The sequence below is a fragment of the Atta cephalotes genome (assembly GCF_000143395.1).
Source record: "Atta cephalotes unplaced genomic scaffold scaffold00014, whole genome shotgun sequence".
NCBI classification, from domain to species: domain Eukaryota; kingdom Metazoa; phylum Arthropoda; class Insecta; order Hymenoptera; family Formicidae; genus Atta; species Atta cephalotes.
Genome location: NW_012130078.1, coordinates 2,653,784 through 2,677,189, shown reverse-complemented (window position 1 = coordinate 2,677,189; position 23,406 = coordinate 2,653,784). Strand labels below are relative to the sequence as shown.

Sequence of the window (23,406 nt, the reverse complement as noted above, 5' to 3'; positions counted from 1 at the left end):
AATATATATATATATATATATATATATATATATATATATATATACCCAAAAAGATAGATAAATGCGTAAGATTTAGATTATAAATAGTAAGAAAGATTAAACTGTGACTCAGAAATTAAAGTAATATCATAGGAAATTATAAGATAAATGCATATAAAATTGAAATTGAAAGTTTGAAAACTGATAAAGTAAAGTGTATCAAACGTTGCCACGTCAGAAACTATATGTAAATATTTTTTTGATGTGACACATTTACACTGTTAGTTCTAAAACTTTCAATTTCAATCTTTAATTAACTATATTTTACTTTTGTGTAATATTATTTTAATTTTTGAATCGCAGTTTAATTTTTCTTGATCTTTCGAAACAGTAAAATATTGTGTATAATATTATGTATATTACTTTTGTGTGATATTTTAATTTCTGACTTGCCGTTTAATTCTTCTTACTATTTATAATCTGACATCTACTATCTTTTTCGGGTGTACAGGGATATACTATCAATTTTACTGAAAAACTGTAAGAGATGAAATTTGTTCATTTTCTTCTTATAGAACTCTTTGAATTTTTTCAGAATTTTTTATCAACTTTTTGCTGCATTTTCTCAATTTTATCAACATAAGAAAATGATATTTGAGTAAACAATTATTAAAGACCAATTTTCGGTAATTTTTAGCAATTAATATTTTGTTAACTATTGCGAGAATTGCAAAATGGTAAAGGACTTGCCATCTCAGTTTAGTCCGCTCTACATATCACGAACTCCGTCAGAACAATTATCGGACATCTAGAATATATTATATATCTTCTTTGACGTTCCTTTGATGCTCTATTATATATAATTTGTACTATTCACTCTAAATCTGGCACTTTTTTCATCACTCTTTAATGGAGAAATGATTAACCATCTCACATGGATCGCAGTCACTTAGATTATAATGCGCAAAAGAGCATATATGTATTTGTATCTCTAATCTCTTTAATCTATTCTAATAGATTAAAATTAGCTGAAATGTTTTTCAATGTAATCTTAAGTTATTACGTATTAAATTTCATTATATGAAAAAGCATACTATTGGGTTGTCCGGAAAGTTCATGCCGATTTTGAAGGAAAATTTAAACGCAGAAGATTTAAATTTTAGTATACATTTATTAAATTTAAATCTTTTGCGGCATGAACTTTCCAGCGTGGATATTTACAGCGCGATTCCTATAGATCATTTTCTTTATTTTTTAAATAATTTTTAATTCTTGGTAATCTTATTTATCTATTTATAAACTTTTAAATTATGTTTAAAAATAATCATAAACATTTTAGTTGTCACTGGCTCAACTGACGGTATTGGTAAAGCTTATGCTAAAGAATTAGCAGCAAGAAACATGAATCTAATATTAATCAGTAGAAACTTAGAAAAACTTAAACATACAAAAGATGAGATGCTGTTAATAAATCCAAAAATCCAGGTGAAAATTCTTGCGGCGGATTTCGCTGAAGAAAAAGATGCTTTTACCAAAATCCATTCTCTTTTGCAAGATATTTCCGTTGGTATATTAGGTAATTAAATTAATTATTATTCTCACTGTAACAATTTGGTAGCTGTAGTTCATGGCCAACACAAGATTAGAAAAAAATTACTAAACATCCATGCATAAACTGTATTTTTGAAATATAAGTTTTTTGGAAAAAAAAGTTTTAGCTTGTTAAAAAATAATATTATAAAACTCTAATTATTAAAAATCACTTTTTGTTTAGTTAAAATTCATTTTAATATTATTTTAACATTATCATGATTAACATTATTATTCTGCTTGGATATATTTTGCAATTTCCAAAAACAGTTTTGATTTCTATTGATTTCTATGACAATAAAATCTAACATAAATTTAATATAAATCAATATAAATCAATTTTTTACAATCTATTATTTTTGAAAGTGATATAACTTGCTGTCAACATAAATATTTTTTACTTAAGTAATGCTTATAAAAATTATATAATAATATAGTAAAATTATGTTTTTCTTAATGCCCGATTTGGTACATTTGCGAGTTGATAACGTCAGCTAAAAATATCAGATACTAGCTATATGTTCTGGTATACTGGAATTATACTTTCCGCTAATATGTGGATAAGTCACTAAGGAAAAAAAGTAGATCCAACATCGGCTTGATCGACAAAATTTATTAGTACGAGAAAAGAGAAATAATATAAAATAAAGTAAATAAATAAAATACGAGAATGTCAAATTTATATGAATTGATATTCAACTGATTCTATTCATTCCAATAAGTAATATCATGTTTTTCATCAAGATCAAGAAATTCAAGAAATCTTGTCTTGATTTTATCTTGAATCAAAATAAAACTTAAACAAGAAATTGAAAATTGATTTCAAAGCAAGACAAGAAATTATTATCAAGACCAAGATTTCTTGACAATAAGTCAAGAAATTTCTTGAAATTTCTTGAATTTCCGTGACAGTTTTTATTTTTAATATTTTATTTTTAATATTTTATTATTTTATTTCTGATTCGAAAAGTTTTGAATAAGTTAGGTTTCAACATTTCCAGTTGTATTTATTGGTATTTAATAGGTTATATAATATAGAAATGTATATTCATAACAATTTCACTAAATAGCAAAATAGCATATATGAGCAGAATGTAAATCGATTATTGAAAAAGTGAAGTTTCTGATTTACTAAATTAAATCATCTTTGTTGTACCAGATATTAACTTTTACATTTAGAATAATAGCCTAATTTGCAAGCTACTATTGTCTATTGTATTTATGTTTTTATTAACTGTAGTCCATTGTATCATATTTTATATCTATTATTTTGTTAATATGTAATCTTTTTCATGTAACTTTGCAATAAACTAAAAAAATTAAAATTAAAATTAAATTAAAATTAAATTAAATTAAATATTTATGTAAAGGAAAATATATATATATATATTTTCGCGTATTCGCGTATTCGGCTATTCGCATATTCGCGTATTCTTTAAGGATTAATATCTCGTTAACTATTGGGGAAACTTATAAAATGATAGAGTATTTTTCGACTCAGTTTAGTCCGCTCTACCTGCCCATGAAATATTTGGCGATTATTTCCAGACACCCTGTATATAAACATTTGCGTACTTCTACTAATATCAATTATATTAATCAGGAAAATGATTAAAATATATAGTAATTATAATAATAATAAATATAATAATAATAATAATTATTATATCTAATAAGCTTAAGAATCTAATAATCTCAAGAATCTAATAATCTGAAATAGTTACACTTGGCAATAACTTTATGATATTAAAAATGATAATATGAGAAATATTTTTAATCTTTATTAATAGATTTGTGCATAATGGACATTAAAGGCATACTTTTAAACCATGAATTTAAACATAATAAACTATGAAACGACTCGACATTCAATTTGTTCCTATGTTTTCTTATTATCAGAGAAGTCTTCGAATTCACTCTCTCCGATGGAACTGATATTGCCCTTGTGGCTAAAAAATCTTTAATTATTCTTGAGATGTTCGGAAAAGATTTTTCATGAATTGACCGTCAATTCAAAATGTCGATGTTCGTCAATTCGAGGAATTGCATAATACTGCATAAGCTCTTTCTTTCAATAATTATTTTGAACGCCATTGTCCGTTTCTTTTAAAAATAAAAAATTTACGTCCAAATCAAATTCATCTGTCTTTATAATTTACTCGATTATTTATTATTGTCATTGATACTATTAAGATCAACATAATATTGTTCTTTAAATATTTCCTCAAATTTCGCCACAGATCTTTCAAATCTTTTCCTCATGCTGTTTTGTCAAAAATTTCAATTCTATGCCGAGGATCTAATATCAAAGAAACGCAATATATCCAATTGGATTTCTTGTAGTATTTTAAAATTTTATTTCTTGCCGATTGCAGGGCAAAAATCGACTATTCATCTATTGTACATCTATCGTTTTTATTATTCAATTCATAAGCTCATAATTCCAGTTTGTCTAATAATAATAGATTAATATCAATAACAACCATTGCGTGCAGTATTTTTCATCCGAAAGTATAAAGTCGATAAACATTGAAATGGACACAAGTAGTTTATTACCGAAATGTTTAGAGCCTATTTCACAGCAAATATGAAATTTTTCCTATAATTGTTCTAATCGTTTTATTTTTTTTTTTTGCAATTATTCTTATTTTTGTAACTGGTGAGCCATTAATCCATATCATCACTATCATTTCTTCCTCTTCCAATTCGTTTTCGTCTTCAGAAGAATCATCTTTTATTTTGAATAATTTCAGGAAGTCTTGTACTGATAAATTTAAAATATGAGCAAACCTGATTAGAAGATTTTGATAGCAGAAATAAACACGAAGTGTTTATTTCTACTGTCAAAATCTTCTAACGAGGTGATCCAGATAATCCATAAATGTAAAATTCGAAAATGCATTATCCGTAGTTATTCTTTGAATTTTTGATGAATTAATACTCTACTCTGTCATAGTGTTTTGAAATAGCGCTGCAATTTCTTTATCAGAATGTCGATCTTTTGTGGGAATAAAATCCATATAAAAGACTGAATTTTCGAATTGCAATTAATGTAATGAGCAATAATTATATAATTTATAATTCGTAAAATGGTTTATTCGATATTGCTGTCCATTGTAAATGATATTTCAGTTTGATTTTGATTTACTTATTCATTGAAAATCAATCTAACAGTGTCTCGAACATTTAAACTTAGATAACACCAATGATCGCATAATATTCCTGTTTGATAGAATAACAAGATTATTCATAAACAAAAATAAATTTTTCGTTGCTTCATCTTCAAAAAAATTAAATGGCAAATATTTGTTAACTATTCTATAAATATTCTACCAAAAGATTATGAAATTTTTCCTGATTAAATGCTGCACTTTGAAAAATAAAGGAAGTAAAAAATAAATTTTAATACAATAAAATATAAAATACACGAATATGAATCAAATATAAAAAAAATAAAATACGAAAAAATATAAGAAATATAAAAAATATAAAAAATATAAAATACGAATAAATAAATATAAATATATAAATATAAATAATAATAATAAATAAATAGTAATAAATTAAGAAAATATGTAAAGTAAGTATAAAATTAAGAAAATAAAATAAATATAATAAAACAAATAATAATAAATAAAAATATAAACCCAATCAATATTAAAAAAATGCCTATTATGGTCAAAGTTGGATCTTCATTGCTTAAAATAATTCAATCTTGAATTATTAATATATACTATATATGTACTTGCATATATGGCATATATGGTATATCATATGTAGAATTGCGCCGAATTATTTTTCTGGACTATAAATGCAATTAAATCTACTTTAGTACTCGCGAATTAAATTGACAAACAATTTAATAATTTGAAAAGACTTTATTTATTTTTTATTTTGTTTTTTATCCGTTGTAATTTCATAAAAATCTTTAATTTTTTTACGAAGGTGTATTTCTGACAGATATCATTTTCACTATCACTACTCATATCATTTTTTCTTTTTGAAGCTATATTGTTCGATCATTTTTCGTTACGCGCTCGAGTCATTGACACTTCGAATTCTTATCGAAAATTAAAGCAAAAAAGCAAATAAAAATACGCGAGATGGCGAGTTGCGAGGTTATGATTTTCATTTATTTTTTCGCGTGTCGCTCACCGCTAAACAAAAGTCGAACGCTTGCGACGCGACCTAATCAAAGAGCCATAATGGCCTGCTTAAAAGCCTGCTTAAAAAATCAAGAATTTCAAGAAATTTAAGATTCTTGAAATACTTGAAATACTTGAATTCAAGAAATACAATGTCAAGAAATGATCAAGACAAAAAAAAACGAAATTTCTTTATCTTAAAAATCAAGACAAAACAAGAAATGTTCTTCAAGAAATACTATATCATGTGATCGGTACTGTCTAAAATTTTATATCCCGAAGAATGTATCGCGTTCGAATCGATCGGAGAATTATAATGTACGCGGAATGTGACTGTATCTGTTAGCGTCAGCTGGTCGACTCTTTTGTCTACTTGATCTCATCATCGCTTCTCCTCTCGTATTTTTCTAGAAATTTCTCTATCTAATAATATAAATATTATTATTCGTGTATTTATCGCTCGCCGTCATTAACTTTTAAACTTTAAATTACGTTTGACAATAATTATTTCCATTATAGCATACAGATTAATACAATATAATTTTTCTCTTGCGAATTTTCTCCTTCCGAATTGTCATTCATCTAGCCTTTATCTTCATATGCCATCAATATAAAGACCAGGAGAAAAAACTAGAGGAAGAAATTTACGAGTTTAAATGTCTACTGTTCTTATTTTCGCAGCCAACATATTCGTATGTGACTATCTACCTGTCCCTCAAGTGTATGTGTCTGTGTGTCACAACGACTGCTTTCATGGATCTGCTATCTCGTCGATGCAATCCAAAAATAGATTGACCAATTTACTGTCGTGTGAATTGAGTAGTATCTAGCAAGGTCAGTTACTTCAAACTTGTTGTTCTACTTCCATTGGCCTTCTCTCACTATGCACAAATATATAAATCAGCTATTATAAATTAGGTCCTTTATGAATGCACAAGTCAATATGGATACCGGTATAATTGTTCAAACAATACGTAATAGAGATCTTAATGCCTTTACATAATACGAGTTAATTGGCATATGAGTTGATGATATTAGTAGTGAAAATCATATTGGCTTCGTGTAAATGGATAAGCCGATTGACCATGCAAAATTGGGCAGTATCTGACAAGGCCAGCTACTTCAAATATTTTTGTTCTACTACTAACCTTCTCCCATGATACAGACAGATCAATTATTCAGGTCCTTAAAGCCTGGTTTACACAATGCGAACTGTTAACTTGTTATATAATAAAAGAATAGCTAATCTTCAAACTGGGTGATCCTACTTGGTTCTTACTAATCTTTGTTTTTTACGCGATTTAAGTCACTAGTTTGACAGTAAATCAATAATCTTTGAACTTGATGGCTAGTTATCTCAGCCATAGATTTTTTTTATATACTAGGACTTCAAGATTGATTTGAATTTAAACCAGATATCCGTACATTTATCCGAATTACGAATAAATGTGATGCTTCAAATTCGAGTTATCTGGAGATTCGAATTTTCTAAGATATCTGAATCTGAGATCAGAATAATCGAACCAGATTCGAAATCCAGAAAGTCGAACCCCGATTCGATTCTTAGATTCGGTTACGGAATCGTAAACTTATAGCGAATTCGGTTGGATGCATTAGTGCGGACTGAGTGTATATTAAAGTCATTATATTATACACTTATTTAATCTGAATATATTGTAAAAGTGAAATATTAGGTGTGGGAAAAAGTTCGTGGCGTTTTTTTAATGCCATCTAATGGGAAAAAACGCTACGAACTTTTTCCCATACCTAATACAAATATTTCTCTTATTAGCCTTGTACATCTATATTTATATTTTCTAATTTTATTTTTCTTCAATTATATATGTGAATCAAAATTCAATTTTTATTTAAAAAATAACATATGTTAAAATTAATTAAATACATAGACGTTTTCTCTATCGAACAAATCATTACAATAACAATCGTACATTTATTCTTATCAGAGAGATGTATCTTAACCCTCGGACAGCGGACGTCGTGACATTCGAATACACGGCGGATGTAGGTGAAGGTCAAATGTGAAAGATTGATATTGTTTTAAAATGTCTGAAAAACAGTTTTTTAATTATAATATACCCTAGTGAAAAAATTTCGCTGAAATTATTCCACGTTTTGGAACATTTTTCAGCGAAATATCAACATTTCAGAAAAATTTCAGTTTAATTTTGGCGATTTCCACTGAATTGCTACGAAACATCAATCGGCAAACATAAAACAGGAGAGGGGAAAGCGTACTTGACTCACGCGTCATAGATGAAAAAAAGTAAACAACTCTAACTCGCGGATCTTACGAGACTCTGCGTCCGCCGGCGGAAGGTTAACAATACACGGCAATCACACAAGGCGCGCTGTTTCAGACTGTACAGATCTCTATTACACATTCTAAAACACTTTTATTAGATTCCTATACAATTGATTGTTTTTTTAATTAAAATCGATTCAAGTTGGCACTTATTGCGACGATTTATTTGAGTATAGAGTAAACTCATTTTGTTTCCTTCCGTTAATTGTGTCACTATTAACATGACAGATTATCCGCTGCAAATTACAGAAATAGTTGATATGATTGATATTTTTTTATGCCGCTAATAATAATGATAGAGAAGCAGTATCGAGATAGATATCTGGATAGACGATATCCCGATCATAAAGCAATTTTGCGTTTGCAAACAACTAAAGCGCGTACGGGATTGATGAAACAGAAACGTTCTAAAAACTTATTTAATAACGACGATGCTATTATCGTAACTATACAAGAAATAGTAATAATGAATTCGCACAATATTAATCAACGTCAAATTAGTCGTGAATTAAATGTGTCTCCTGCAACTGTATATAGAATTTTACCAATCATATTCATCTATCTCGGGTCTTGCCTTCACCGACCGAATCTACCTTGGGTTTTGCCTTCATTGGCCGGTACACCTTGAGTAATATGCCGGCACATATATAACTTTCAAGCCTCATAATTCGAAAAATACTTAATGAAAAAATTTTTTATTATAGTGTTTTGGAAAGCTCTCGAGATAAGCTACAAGAATATGTAATACAAATTATTCATGCTCTCTCGCTTCCTCCCTACCATATTATTCGCAGTCTCTCTTCTTCTTCTGTTGTATTCTCCTCCTCGTTATCTTTTCTTCTCGATTTTATTAAATGGGTATTATTAAGATGGGTATTTATTCAACGATTTTAAAATGACCTAGCGTCTAAATGTAATAATTTTTAGTTGTGTAATGAGCGTTTTATCAACTAATTTAATATACGAGGTATGACGAAGGAATGGTGTAGAGATAAAGGAATAAATAAACACAGAGTAATATAATTTTAGTATTTATTAATAATAAAAAGTGCAATAAGCAAATAAACAAACAAATTCAATCAATAAACAAACTAATATTAGTATAAATTTAAACAAATAGGAGCTAGAACACAGTTATTATTTGTGTCTAATTATACAAATTTTTTTTTCATTTAATTCATACAAACTAAAAAAAAAATTTCAACATTTTGTAATTTGTAGCCAGAGTTTAATATTTATTATTCAGAGTTTAATATTTATTTTTGCGACTTCTTGTTTTTTTCTATCCGACAAAAAAAGCATTGTATTAATATTTAAATACAATATTTTAAATATAATAGTGAAAATGAGATACTTACAGTCTATCATCACTCTTCTTCTTCTTTGGGCTCGTCCACTTCATACGGACGAATAAATAATGTAGGTCGAAAATATATTAAAAGTCACCTAATTTAAATTATCCTAGGTACTCTGGTATGTCCTTTCAGAGCTCGTCGAGTACCTGCCTATCTAAAAAATCTCGCTAACCAAACACTTCGCTGGTGATCTATAAATCCCCGTATCTTTATGTCCCGACGCTAGACGTCTTGATAAAATATAAATAAATATCATTAATTAAAAAAAATTACATTGATATAAAATAATAATGTACATAAACGCGCAGTTTTACTCACCAGAGGCACTATCTGTATCTCTAATTGATTTCTTAATTGAAGTTCTATAGGCTCATTGTCAATCATTAGCACCTTAAATTAAAAAAGAATAATTAAAAATCACACTAAACGAAAAAAAATCACATTGAAAAAAAATTACACACATATATCTAAGACTTACCCCCCCCCCCTCCCGAATCGGATATTCGGTCGATTAAGTAATTTGCAATGTTTCTTGCAAGTTGCACATTTTCACAAAATAATCAGTTTTGAAACTAATGCTACGATAGAATCTATTGACATACTGACACATTGACCGACAGCTAGGGGCAGGTTGCACGAAAAAATGTAGGTATAGCAATAAAAATTGTATGTGACATACGTGACTTAGGTGCATTGGAAGATCTTTTATTTTATTGCATTGACTCATATTCAAAGGGTTTTTAATTGATTCAATCGAAATGGTCTGTCCCTAGATATCTGATATTTTTCGAAAAGTATCCTTAACATTGCCTCTTCATCAAAAATATATGAAAAAATATCATATCCGAAAGACACGGCGAAAAACATTTTTGCAAGATATCATTTACAGAAAAAAATAATCCCATGTTAAAATTATATATCTCAGTCAAAAAACTAATTTTTAATATAGTAGTGTAAGACAAATGGCGAAATATGACACGCGCTTTCTTATTCGCGCTTTCTTATTCGCGCTTTCTTATTCTCTTATTCTCTTGAATACTTATTGAATCGTACTACCGAAGCTATCATATTATTAATTGATTCTTAATTATTGGAAAAGGGGAAAGAAATTAAAACATATTAAAAAAAAAAATTTCACACTTTATTTTTCAAATTAGTACAATTCTTTTGAGACGTTGCGACCACCAGTTGTATATTTTAAAAACATTCTGTAATGCACAATTTTTAACATGTTTTCCACATCGTATAGTAAATATTAGTAATATCTATTCAAAGAATCTATATCTTCGTAATCAACGTCCAAGAATTTAATGTCGTTATCGAATATATCAGCCAACTATTCACATTTTTGACGTCCTTTAACATATACGATAGCCTTATTATCATCATTCTCTTCCGCATCGATTATAGTCATTATAATCAGACATTTCGCTATGTTACAGTATTATTCTGTCTTCCCATGCAATCCATGGTGATAAGCATTCAACCAGGAAGCGCAAGAAATCTTTTATATCTCTCTTTTATATCTCTTATATCGGAAAGAGGGGGAGGATATTATTTTTTCTCGAAAACGAATTTACGTAATCTTGCGTACTACGTTGGACATTGGGCTGTATTCGATCACGCGATCGTGTATGATAAGGTAATAGGCTGTAGTATTCGCGGGTACATTCTTTTTGAATTCAAATTCTAATCATACTTCCACAGTGTCATTCTTAACGGACTCGTTTTGTCGCGAGTTGTCAATAGTTAGTTACTAAAATAAAAAAGGAGTTTAATTGGAATGACGATTCATTTTTTTTACGAGGGATTTGGTAGTAAGACGTATGAAAACGTAAATATATATCATACAAAATAGCGACTCTGCGTTTTTTAAAGTCTAGAGATCGTACGAATAAAATTCAGAGTTAAATAAAGTTTTACATTGGCTAATTTACAGGTGTCAAAGTAAGTTTTACGTGCTATCATGATATTTTTTTTATCAGTCTGTAGATCAAAAATTATATATCGCGATTTTTTTAGTTGAGTCACAGTCTTGATGGCTAGGAATGGCTAATACTAAGAACTCATACTTATATCATCCACTTTCCAAGGCTCGTAGCATTGATAATTTATTAACTTCATTCAATGCAACGTGAGGCATTCACCACTATACTTTGAATAATTCAAGTGTCGGCTCTGTCGCTGGATCTCCCACTATGTAATTGTTATCATTGTGCGCTCAAAATTAATTCGTAACGAACGTTAATTATCATACGTTTGTAATCTTCGCAAAAACCTTCCCACATGCTGAGCGGCATACAAAAATTAAAGTATCCGTCGTCTGTCATATCACTTTATCGCTGTCGCCTCCGTATATGCAATGTGCCGGTGATCATCTCTCCGCGAAAATTGAGCAATCGTCCATTTTGATTCATAATGAAATGTCAGATCCGTAACGATGATCGGAAAGTAAATGATCTGCAGTCTTTCCGATATCTTACATCCTGGCAGCACGCTCAGTGAAAATTCGTGTATCGCGTGCACACACTTGTCATTGCTGTATGCACCTACGATCACGTTGCATTCAATGCGAATGATGTTTACGTTGATGATATTTATCGATTATACATATGATTCATGCCACTGTCGTTCCAACACGCGATAAAAATCCTAATAGTGATTCAATGTTGTGAGATTTGGTGAAATTTACTCGAAGTGCATTTGATCTCCTTATATTGTTATTAATGCGGATAATCAATAGATAGTCTTCATCCTCTTTGCGAAGTTTTCTTTCTCGCAGTTGTTGGAACGAGATTGTAAAATTGCATGTTTTAAGTATTCGTTTATGTCACGTATTTTATACGATTTTTCCGGAATGACAATTTCCTTGTTGTCTTCGTCAAAATAAAATTTATTATTTAATGAATTTACATTAGATATCATATGGTAAGTTTCAAGGTCCGTCAGACCGAGTTCGTAATCGCTATCGCCATCAAATCTACAGCCGGAAACTAGCAGGCCGCGAGGACGCTATTCTTATCGGTGAGTAAATGTGACATGTTTGAATGAATACTGAGTTGAACGAATGCAGTGTCAATTCTTAAATTGATCGTCAACCGTCTGTAAAAACTGCAGACACAGTTGCTCATTTTGATCGTAACATTGATAAGGCGTGTGATTATATCAGAATAATTCGTAATTCCTAAGAACTGGAAATCGCGATAATAATTAATAAATAACGAGATAATAATTAAATAAAAGACGTTCCACGTCGGATAAAAAAAATCCTGACTGCCATAAAAAAAATATATTACTCATGACTTTTTTGAGTCACTAAACATATCTTGTTTATCATGTGATTTTCAGTTTTTAGAGTTATGGAAAAATTATCTTAGATATGTAAAATTACATCAATATCGGCTACTGTTATAGCATTTTATGTATACAATCTAATATGTAAATTAGGGACTATACAAGGTGTTTCAGAGTATTTGTGACTATTTTGAAACTATATAGGATATCTCAAAATATTTGGGACTGTTTTTGTGTGCAGAGTGGATTAAAGTGAAGGTCTTGTATCATTTTGCAATTTTTGCAATTATTACCCAATGAGCAGAATGTAAAATCTAAAATCATCGCATTAGACAACTTTAAGAATTCTTTGAAAAACATCTTTAAAATATGCCATAAAGAACTCTGAAAAATATCTTAAAGTTGTCTTAAGCGTCGATTTTACCTGCTTATTAGGCAATTTTTAGAACTAATTATGAAAATTACAAAATGATACAGGATTTTTCGATTCAGTTTAATCTACTTTCTGCTCACGTTGCAATCTACACATGAAAATAGTCCCAAATACGGAATATTCGATATATAATCCTATATATTATTTAGGATTGCATCAACGTGTACATCATTTTTTTTCCTATGCGAGCCTGCTTTTCCTCTTATAGGAGTCTCTTTTCATAGACTGGATGCCATAGATTCCTATGTAAAGATTCCTTGTAAGAAACTTTCCTATATATACATGTTGTGTAAATCCTATAGATATCTATCGTAAGAAATTTAGAGAAAAGGTACAACAGAGAAGCTACCAACGTCAGAGTTGTATGGTTCAGTGACAGGAAATTTATCAATTCGGAGGAGAGACCAGGCCTGAGTTCGAGAAAAGCCCTGATATTTTTCTGTGTTATTATATCATTAATTGTTTACAATATACAAGCTCCTACAGAGGCTGTGTTCCAAAATTTACTGTCATTGAAAATCTATAGTGCACATAACGAAAATTATAGATTTTCAGAAATCTACAGCTGAGGTTCAGATTGCTTGTAGAAGCATGGTGATGCTGCCTTAAGTGAGAGAAGTTGTCGTGAGTGGCTTCAAAAGTTTAAGAACGGTGAATTTGACGTCGAAGACAAAGAACGTAGCGGAAGAACGAAAATGTACTAAGACGCGAAATTAGAAGCATTATTGGATAAAGATTCGTGCCAAATGCAAAAAGAACTTGCACTTACATTAGGAGTGACTCAACAAACAATTTCATATCGTTTGAAATCATTAGAAATGATTCAAAAGCAAGGGAATTGGGTTCCAATGAACTGAAGCCAAGAAACGTTGAACGCCGATTTTTCACATATGAAAATCTGCTTACCAGGCATAAACGAAAGGGTTTTTTGCATCGTATAGTCACTAATGATGAAAAATGGATCCACTACGATAACCCAAAGAAGAGAAAATCATGAGGACCACCTGGCTATACTTCAACATCGACAGCCAAGCCGAATATTCATGGAAAAAAACTCATGTTGTGTATTTGGTGGAATCAGCTTAGTGTCGTGTATTATCAGTTGCTCAAACCGAAACTACCGGGGCTCTCTACCGAACACAATTGATGAGATTGAGCCGAGCAAGAAAAAACGCGCCCAGGCATGACAAAATTATTTTTCTGCATGATAATGCTCGACCTCATGTTGCGGCGCCGGTCAAAACCTACTTACTAGAAACACTCAAATGGGAAGTTCTATTCCACCCGCCGTATTCTCCAGACATTGCTCCTTTCGATTATCACTTGTTTCGATCGATGACAAATGGCCTGTCCGAGCAGCACATTCATATGAAGATACCAAAAATTGTATCGATGATTGGATAGCCTCAAAAGATGAAGCGTTCTTCCGACGCGGTATCCACATGCTACCAGAAAGAAAAAGTAGTGGCCACTAGCGATGGCCACTTACTTTGAATAAAATATTATGTATCGTTTTTTCACAATAAATGTTTAATTTTTGATAAAAAACGGCGGAAATTTATTTGTACTCCCAATAATTTTTAGTATATCCAACTCTTTGGCGGTTAAACTATGTACATCACAGTTGTCCGACAATAAAAAACATTTTCAATACTGAGCAGTTCCGTTCTACGCACATTCTATAAATAGGTGCAATCGCTCTCAGTGCAATTTTTTTTTCAGTTTATATCAGTATAATGAAAAAGTAAAGATATGAGGTTCGTGCTACAATCGCAAACAAAGTAATTAATGTCAATAACAAAATACAGACTGAAAAAGAAATGCGTAAGCATGATGCCAATCGAAACATGTTACCGATTTCTATACGTGGTATTATTTGCGATAAACTGCGGCAAAACAAATGTGCTGATAAGTTTACTGGAAAATCCATAAGCTTCGAGAATGTGTTGCAACGAAATCATTACAACAGCCAAAATATACTTGGAGAATTTATTAGCCCCGATTGAAGAAATTGGTTATTTTACATTCTTCAATAATAGCAATGTCGTTTCACCGAACGCTTCCAAATTCCATTTTTATCTTTAACGACGTGATATGCGATAAGCAAGATGCGATCAGAGAATATTTTGCGATGGATCGACGCGCAGACATCGACTGTTTCTATCTCTGTCAGATGCAATGTCAGACACAAAGATACCGACATCTTATACGTGACCATGACCATGTAAATGCCGACATGTTTTACGAGGATTTCTGCGAACTGTGTCACTGCTGTTGACAGCAAAAGTATGGATTTGTAGTGGATTTGTAGATAGACACAGACAGTGCGCTCACAAATGGATAATACAGAAAATTTAATGAGTATGCGATACCGTGGTTAGTCGTTTTCGATACATCAACTAAGCAACATTCCCTCTCGAGTACAATATGGCTAGCAGCAAGGAGCTGAAGAATCGTGAGAGGGTAGCGAAGCAGATTGTAAAAACTAGTGATTCGATTTGTAAAAAGTACCGTGCTTTGAAAACCAGTAAAATGAAAGATATAGCGCTGGAGAGACACTTTCAGCTATCGTCGAACCTCTGAAACAGATTGTCGAAAACACCGCTGTCAAGGAATCTCAGCCGATTAAGAAAGAAGTAAATGTTGCAAAGGATAAAACTATTAAGAAAAGAAAACCTAAAGATAACGAAAATAACGAAGATGATGATGATGATGATGATGATGATGATGATAGTTTCTGGATGAATAAAGCATGACTTCAATTATACCATCATCTAAAAAGCAACGCACAAAAAACCGATTGTCGAGTTCATTTAATTCTACATTGACCGATTGATTCATGCAAATTATTGTACGAATATTTACATTCTCCCATAGCCAATATATATTTATGAAACGCCTAATGAACCGCTTGAAACGTTAGTTAAACAATCTTTGCAAACGTAACAAATTCGTAAAGAGTTACATCAATTAGGATCGCTGGGACAAAAATACGTAAACATGTTTCTCGGTGGCGACAGAGAGAAAGAGATCGATCACGTTTATGATGTACTTCAGCGAGAACGGCATGATGCTTGGTAATAAATAGTTTGATTTAGACGAATGATTTCGTGATAGAATAAAGTACAAAGGTACCTGGGTTATACGAATTATTTTTTCAAAAGAATTTCCGATGACATTATTTATACAGAGAATGATGAACTAAACATATAAAAGTATACTGTTGGCAACTCATAGGCGCAGTCATAAAACAGATAATCCAATAGTGGCTATAGCAAAGGGTACTAATGTAAGAATATAATAGCAATCCTTGGTGTTAGGTAAAATTGGAACGGGCATACGCGCCAGGAAACAACAAGGTAAAAAATTCCTAAAAAGGAAAAGGTGTAATTGATGTGACTCCCACAATCGCCAACAAACTCTTAAACATGATGTAGTAGCGTAAAGACCGTCACACTCGCGATTCAAAGTGAATGACTCGATACGTGTAAGCAAATTAAAGATGAACTTTGAAAAAGGTTACGCGCCAAATTGAACCATGGAGATGTTTAGAATCGTTAAAGTATAGAAAATTAATTCCGTAACGTATCTTCTGGAAGATTATTGCGGAAAATCGGTTACTGGAGAATTCTATGAGTACAAGTCGCGTCGCTAATCCCGACGTATATCTACAATAGTTGAAAAAAATGTTGCGCAAAAAGGGGAATTTGTGAATTTGTGACTGGGATTTGATAATTCGCACAATTTATGAATACACTGTTATAAATGAATGTATTTTTACGAATTATATATCAGTATATATTTATTACAATATGCAAACATCGAGATGTTTTTTTAATTAAAAAATACATAATATAAACATACAAAAATAAGTTTTTTTATTACAAATACATAAGTGTACAAAAATTCAAATTTTATTTATTTCTTTTTTTTAATATACTAATATTTTATAATGTCTCCATGGCAGTGTGTCTGTAGAATCTGGTACAATGTATCACTTGTCATCGTACGGATTTAAAGCAATTTTCGTTTCCGATATCGTGTATACTTCGTGCAATTTCGATCTTATGTACGATTGCCTGTGTTTCATTTCGATTTCGTTATTTAGACATCACATGTAATCATCAAGTGTTATCGATTTCGCTATAACTTTACTTTTGACTCCTTTTGGCTTTTTCGTATCCTTCTTCCCATCGACGTGCAAGACGTATATTTCTGCTCTAAGCCCGACGAATTCGGGACGGAACTTTTTTATTAGCTAGCGGAATACGCACGCATACAGTACGCATTGTCGATAGCATAATTGCTAGTGTCGAATCGATTAATATCATGTTTCATAATATCGTAGATGTTGTCGCACTCAATGTAGTAAATGAGACTATCCGTATCAGTGTACATAATTTTACAATTTTCGCGAAACAGTGGTGCCATATATCGTGATGAAATTCGTACAAACATGTCTTGAATATATCGAAGATACACATACCCACGTATATCGGTTTGTCGAATTTCACCTCAAGTTTGCGCATTTCTGTCGCGACTGGATTCTCGGAAAAAACGCTTCTACTATGAAAGTTTGGTTTCGCGATCATTGCCTTTGTATTTCTCGTTCCAACGCGTTATAAATCGCACGTCGACATGGTTGTGCACGTTCTCCATGGTTTTACCAAATACAGCATTATTTATTAATTTATACAAATTTTTCTCAAACTCGTTGTTGGCAAGAGTTCTAAAATTTGTATTGAATTTGATATATTTGCGAAGCCATGAAGATTGCACGAATTGCAGTAAATTTTTACGCGGTAAATTTTTGCGATATTGAGATCGTGATAGGTATATTGATGTAAATTACGATAATGAATTACATAACACTTTTTATTATACAATATCATACAACTAGCAAGAAGCTCCTTCTCTCATTTGTCGAGTGAAGTTTCTCGGACAAAATGATCTGTAAGCGTCGTGAAGATGTGATACTCCAAGTCTACCTCAAGAACGTAACCCGTCGGTGAATCTGATGATCGTAACATCAAAATTTCGATCTATCGTATCCAGCGTATAGTAATAGTTGACACATTGTCCAATCATACAGTTGTTAATGTCAAAGTACATAAGGTATATCGACGGTTTCGATGATTCGTACGGCATATACTTGTTGTTAGTCTGTGCATATCTGTTTGAACATTGGCTCAGACCTCTATGTATATCGTATTCGATGAACACCATGTCGATATCCGTAAGAAATTCGAATTTTACATGTGTATGTTTTAACATCGCATCCCATGTAAAATTCGATAATGTATAATGGTACGCGGGGTCGAGCCCGTAATTCGCGCAACTGTTTGAAATTTTCAAAAACATCGGTTAATAACAATCGGTTCTGTCTTTAAATACAGATCGCTATATTCACCGAGCGTTCGAATGGAGAACCGCTGTCACACATTGATGGCGTGCGCGTAATCGCTCTCGGATACGGTATCACCTATCAACGAGTTCTAAAATAATTTGCGCGATAGTAACTCAGTTTTCTTTGATGCAGTCAACGTACTCGTACGGAAATATACCTATGAGAAGATCGCAATTCTCCGCGCTGAGAAAAATTATGTAATTTTCAATTTATCTTGATCAAGATATGACGCCAATTTTTCTAAACTGAGAAATTTATAAGAATCAATAAATGATAAGAATCGTAATTTTATACATTTTTTCTTATTATTTGCCGTCGACATGTTTTGTGAAAGAAATATTATATTTTTCTTTTATTATAGGAAATATAGCTACACATCCTTCATACACGATAGTGATACATTCTTGATAATAAAATGCGTGTCGTATCCCGATATATTATGAAAAACTGGGAATGCAATATAAATCTCTGTAATTCAAATTGCAATTTGAATGCGCGGGATCTCTGTATCGCCCGGTTAAGTGGCAATGATCGCATACTCGCGTGTCATCCGGCGCAAACGTTTTTCACACGTGGCAATGCGTAGCGTTGTTAAAATTTATCATATCATCATAAAATCTGCTATAATATTTAAATGAACGTTAGTGGAAAAGAGTTTTTATTTTATACGCTAAATTTTTAAGTTCTTCGGCGAATCACGCGATGCAATCATTATTTCTAGAGCTATCGTAAGAACTTAAAAACTTAGCGTATAAAATAAAAACTATCTTGTCCTAACTAACGTTCATTTAAATGTCATAGCAGATTTTATGCCAGATGATATGATAAATTTTAAAACGAATCGTTGTAATATATAAACAGCGAACATAATATGATAAACTAAATATCCAATGATGCTGGTACATGTAGCTGGACATTTCGATTCCTCTTCGTCTTCTCCAGTGCATTCTAGGTAGTAGATTATGAACGGAATACGTTCCTTCCTGATATAGTTGCCGAAGTTCAACCATTTGTCGTCTTCATTCGATAACCTGATGGCACGTTTTTTCGCAGTCTATTGCATCTCCAGTTTTGCATTCGAGCTAAAATAATATAAGCATCTGAAAAAAAACATATAATTTATTATTTTCTCAAAGAACATTTTTTATTATAAAAAATTTTTACATAATTTTTAATTATATATACATACCGATCGCACTTCTTGTGCTCTTTTTTTGCTAAGTTACGAGCTCGCAAACGAGATAGATCCTTGATTGTAAAATGCTCCGCGTTATTGTTCTGTGGATCCTGCATGTAAAGCAAATTAACTTAATCTTAAATTGCTTATCCCTCTTCATATCGAAGTCGTAAAAGAAAAATCGTCATTTCTTTTTGCTTCTCGATGCCGTACACGTTGATGGAAATGTCTTCGAAATTTTCAAATTTTTTAATTTGAAAACCATGACTCAACGTCATAAGAAACTGAATGTCTTTAAAATTTAATACCGTCGTATAATGTGGATATGATGACTCTCGATTTATATTACTTTGAGCGGATGTAGAGCGGCTACTACCAGGCAAAACACGCGTTGTGTAAAGATGCATGTTGATTACCGCTTTCTTCATTTTAATTTCCCTCAATGTGGCATCCCACGTGCAATGGATTATACTTGTTTATGTTAACAGTCAAATTTTGGATACGCAACAGCGTCCATCCGTTATCGCACTACTGAAATTCCTCAAGCGATGCTAAGATGGGCTCGACAATGCGCAACGCGTACCATTCTTGTAAATCGGACGGAATTAAAGAGTTCATAGTTTTTCGTACTGACACTTTTATTCGCGCGTTTATCACCTAATATAAACCATTCACCATTAAACACGGTGTTTACTTTAATATTGTTATGTCTCTGCATAACAATTTTCACATGCTCAAGCACAATTTCTCTCGCGTCTTCAAGAAACTGGCGAAGTTCGATGTGTCTAGAGTTTATTACGGCGTTGGTCATATACGACTTTTGAATGCTGTATTTCTCTTGCGCCTGAATCCCGTGCTGTGTCCGGCATCCACTTGCATGAAACGTTCAAGCACTGAATTCTTTAAATTTTCGAGCCGCGCGATACGAGCGATCAACGAATCATTAGAGGAAAAGCATTAAACGTCCATGATTACCGATTATCTAACACCGATCGGTAATTGACGTTTAATGCTACTTTATTTCTCCAGCGATTCGATGAAATCGTTGTTCTCACGCAAGAAATTCTTCTCGCGATTCAACTGAGTGACTTGTTTCACCAGATTACGCTCCGTTTGCTTCATATTATAATATCCTTTTTTTCTACAGTCTTTTCATTAAAAATGTTTTGAGAAAATGTATATTTTTAGTCTTGTTTGTATCTTTGACAAAACTTTCACAACACATTGTATCATCATTAGCAAGTAGAACATGTTATATGGCATTATTTGATAAAGAACCTTTGCATTCCGAATAAACAGGAATATCCTTCGAGAATCGCATGTACGTCGGTATCATGTTTTCGAACGACACGAAGGCTTGGAAATTGATCGTTTATTCTTACGATGCATGATAAGCATTATTTTCCATCAGTGTAGTAGAACTCAATGCAGCACATTTTTTTTATAGAACATAAAGTATTTACTTGAGCTCGATTTAAATCTCGATATATTACTTCAATTATATTATCATTGTTTTCCATGTCACTGCCGAATCATTTGATAGAACATGATCTTCATCGGACTTTTCCTAGTTAGACATTTCTTCATGTTAATCATTTATTTCTTCTTCCATCACTTCATCCTCGTGAGAGACGCAAAATTCATTTCTCCATTAAACATACATAAATATATAACACCGATATAACATTGAAGAAACTTCAAACTCGACTGCTGACTGCATGAATGTATCTTTTCGTTTTTATATACTATGGTTGTCGCGTTATTTCTTTAATACGCTGCGTGTTTTTAACGTGTTTGAATGTTTTTTAAGAGCGATTTTATTGCAATCACAGCGATATGCTAAAAATTCTTATTTGAATAGAGTGTGGGAACAGATGTATGTTATTGTTTGTAATAAAAAAAATTCGATTAAAAAGATTTGATATGATCCTTAGACAAACAAGTAGTATAGTCAAATCCATATAGTCAGAGTGCATTATTACGTGCCATTCCAATGGATCAGTCACTTAGTTTCCACTGCGGCCATCGCAGAAGAAACTATGAGAGTATTATATATACCTTAAAATGTATTATATATACTTTATAATTGAGAGTTGTGAGTTTCCGTTACTCTGTGTGTAAAAAAATGTATAAACAATATTGTTCGTCGATGATGCATTTCATTCGCGGTAGAGAATTCCGAAACCTGCGTACTCGTAATATTAATACATGTGAACTTAGACGAACGAATCAATTTAATTTAATACATTTATGACACTTACTATGCGAGAATCTCGTATTCTTTAGAACGTAACTGTTTCTTCGAAATATGAAGTATCCAAAAAGAAAAAAATTCCCACTTTGAGATATGCAAAAAAAAGGAAGGGAGCACTATTTAAAAGAAGAATCTGGATAACATTATCAAACACATTACAGCATTAGTCTTCCAGACGGATTCAACGGACAGCTATCGCTAAGTTCTCCGAGAACAAAATCTCAAGCTATAAACTATTACGTTCCAATTCAACGGGGGACAGTAAATTTGTGTTCAATTACATAAAAAATTTTGTTTATACATTTTATATATTATACATTTTTTTCTACGCTTATCTTCTATTTTTTTTACAGTGTACCTTTTCATTCGAAACCTCGCTTCATACATTTTAGGAAGGAGATATCCATCAATCATGCAGCTTATAAATATTTAGACATAGAAATTAGCGTAGGACTTCTATCTCATATGGAAATTGCAGTGATACTTCAGATAACCGGATAATCCTATTTCACGCAACATGGAAGGCATTCATCGATAGATGGGAGGATATTGAGCAGCTCCTGCGGTTTGTAATTACGCCATCATGTCTAACCATTCAAAGTTTGAATGTGAAATTTTGTAAACTGTATAGTACATACAGAGTAAAATTATCATTATGCGGTTTTGTATATGATATTAGGTGTACAACTTTGTTTCCGCCGTTTTCCTATAGATGGCTTTAGCAGTAAGTAGTCGAAATAAATAGATCATAGATGTCATACAATAAACTTGAGCATCTGTCAACATAACCCCATAGTAACATTAGTCGATTTGTGTCTGCATCATAAAGTTATTCTCGATTATATAGATATTATTATATATTATTATATATTATATATTATATATTATATATATATTATATAGATATTATAGGTATAGGCATAACAGTACATATCATTAGAGTTAATATTATTAATTATTATAAATATTATTAATATATTTATTTAATTTAGTATGGAATTTAACTTGGCGCCAATTGTTGATATCAAATCATTTATACGAATGACTCAAGCAACAAAATAAGATAACATAACCTCTATTAGATCGAAAAGTTTTCTCGATCAAACCTTATTTACCACGAATCGACGTCGAATGACGATTAGTGAAGAAAAAGTTTGAAGTCATTTTACAGTCAAAATCAGGTAATGCAAGGCACTTCGCCCTATAAGTTATAGTCGCATTTAATCAAATAAAACAGAAGATCGAATATCGATAATTTTGACCTAATTCTGACTAACTTGTGCCCTCTTTTCTTTTGGCAATTCAGCTCATTGAAATGTTTAGAGATGGCAGCGCTGCACACACATTTCCATATTAATTCTACCTAAACAGATAATTATGTTACAGCCATAATGCTTGATAAGGTTCCAAGTCATAGAAGTTCGAAATAAAATATTAACAGAATCCCAT

At 31.5% G+C, this 23,406-nt stretch overlaps 1 protein-coding gene across 1 annotated transcript in view; it reads left to right on the top strand.

Moving 5' to 3' along the window:
• LOC105617762 (inactive hydroxysteroid dehydrogenase-like protein 1) overlaps positions 1-23,406 on the top strand; it is a 32,323-nt gene that overhangs the window by 973 nt on the left and 7,944 nt on the right. The window contains 1 exon segment of the mRNA XM_012199316.1: positions 1,319-1,555. Within this exon segment, the coding sequence (XP_012054706.1) occupies positions 1,319-1,555 (237 nt within the window).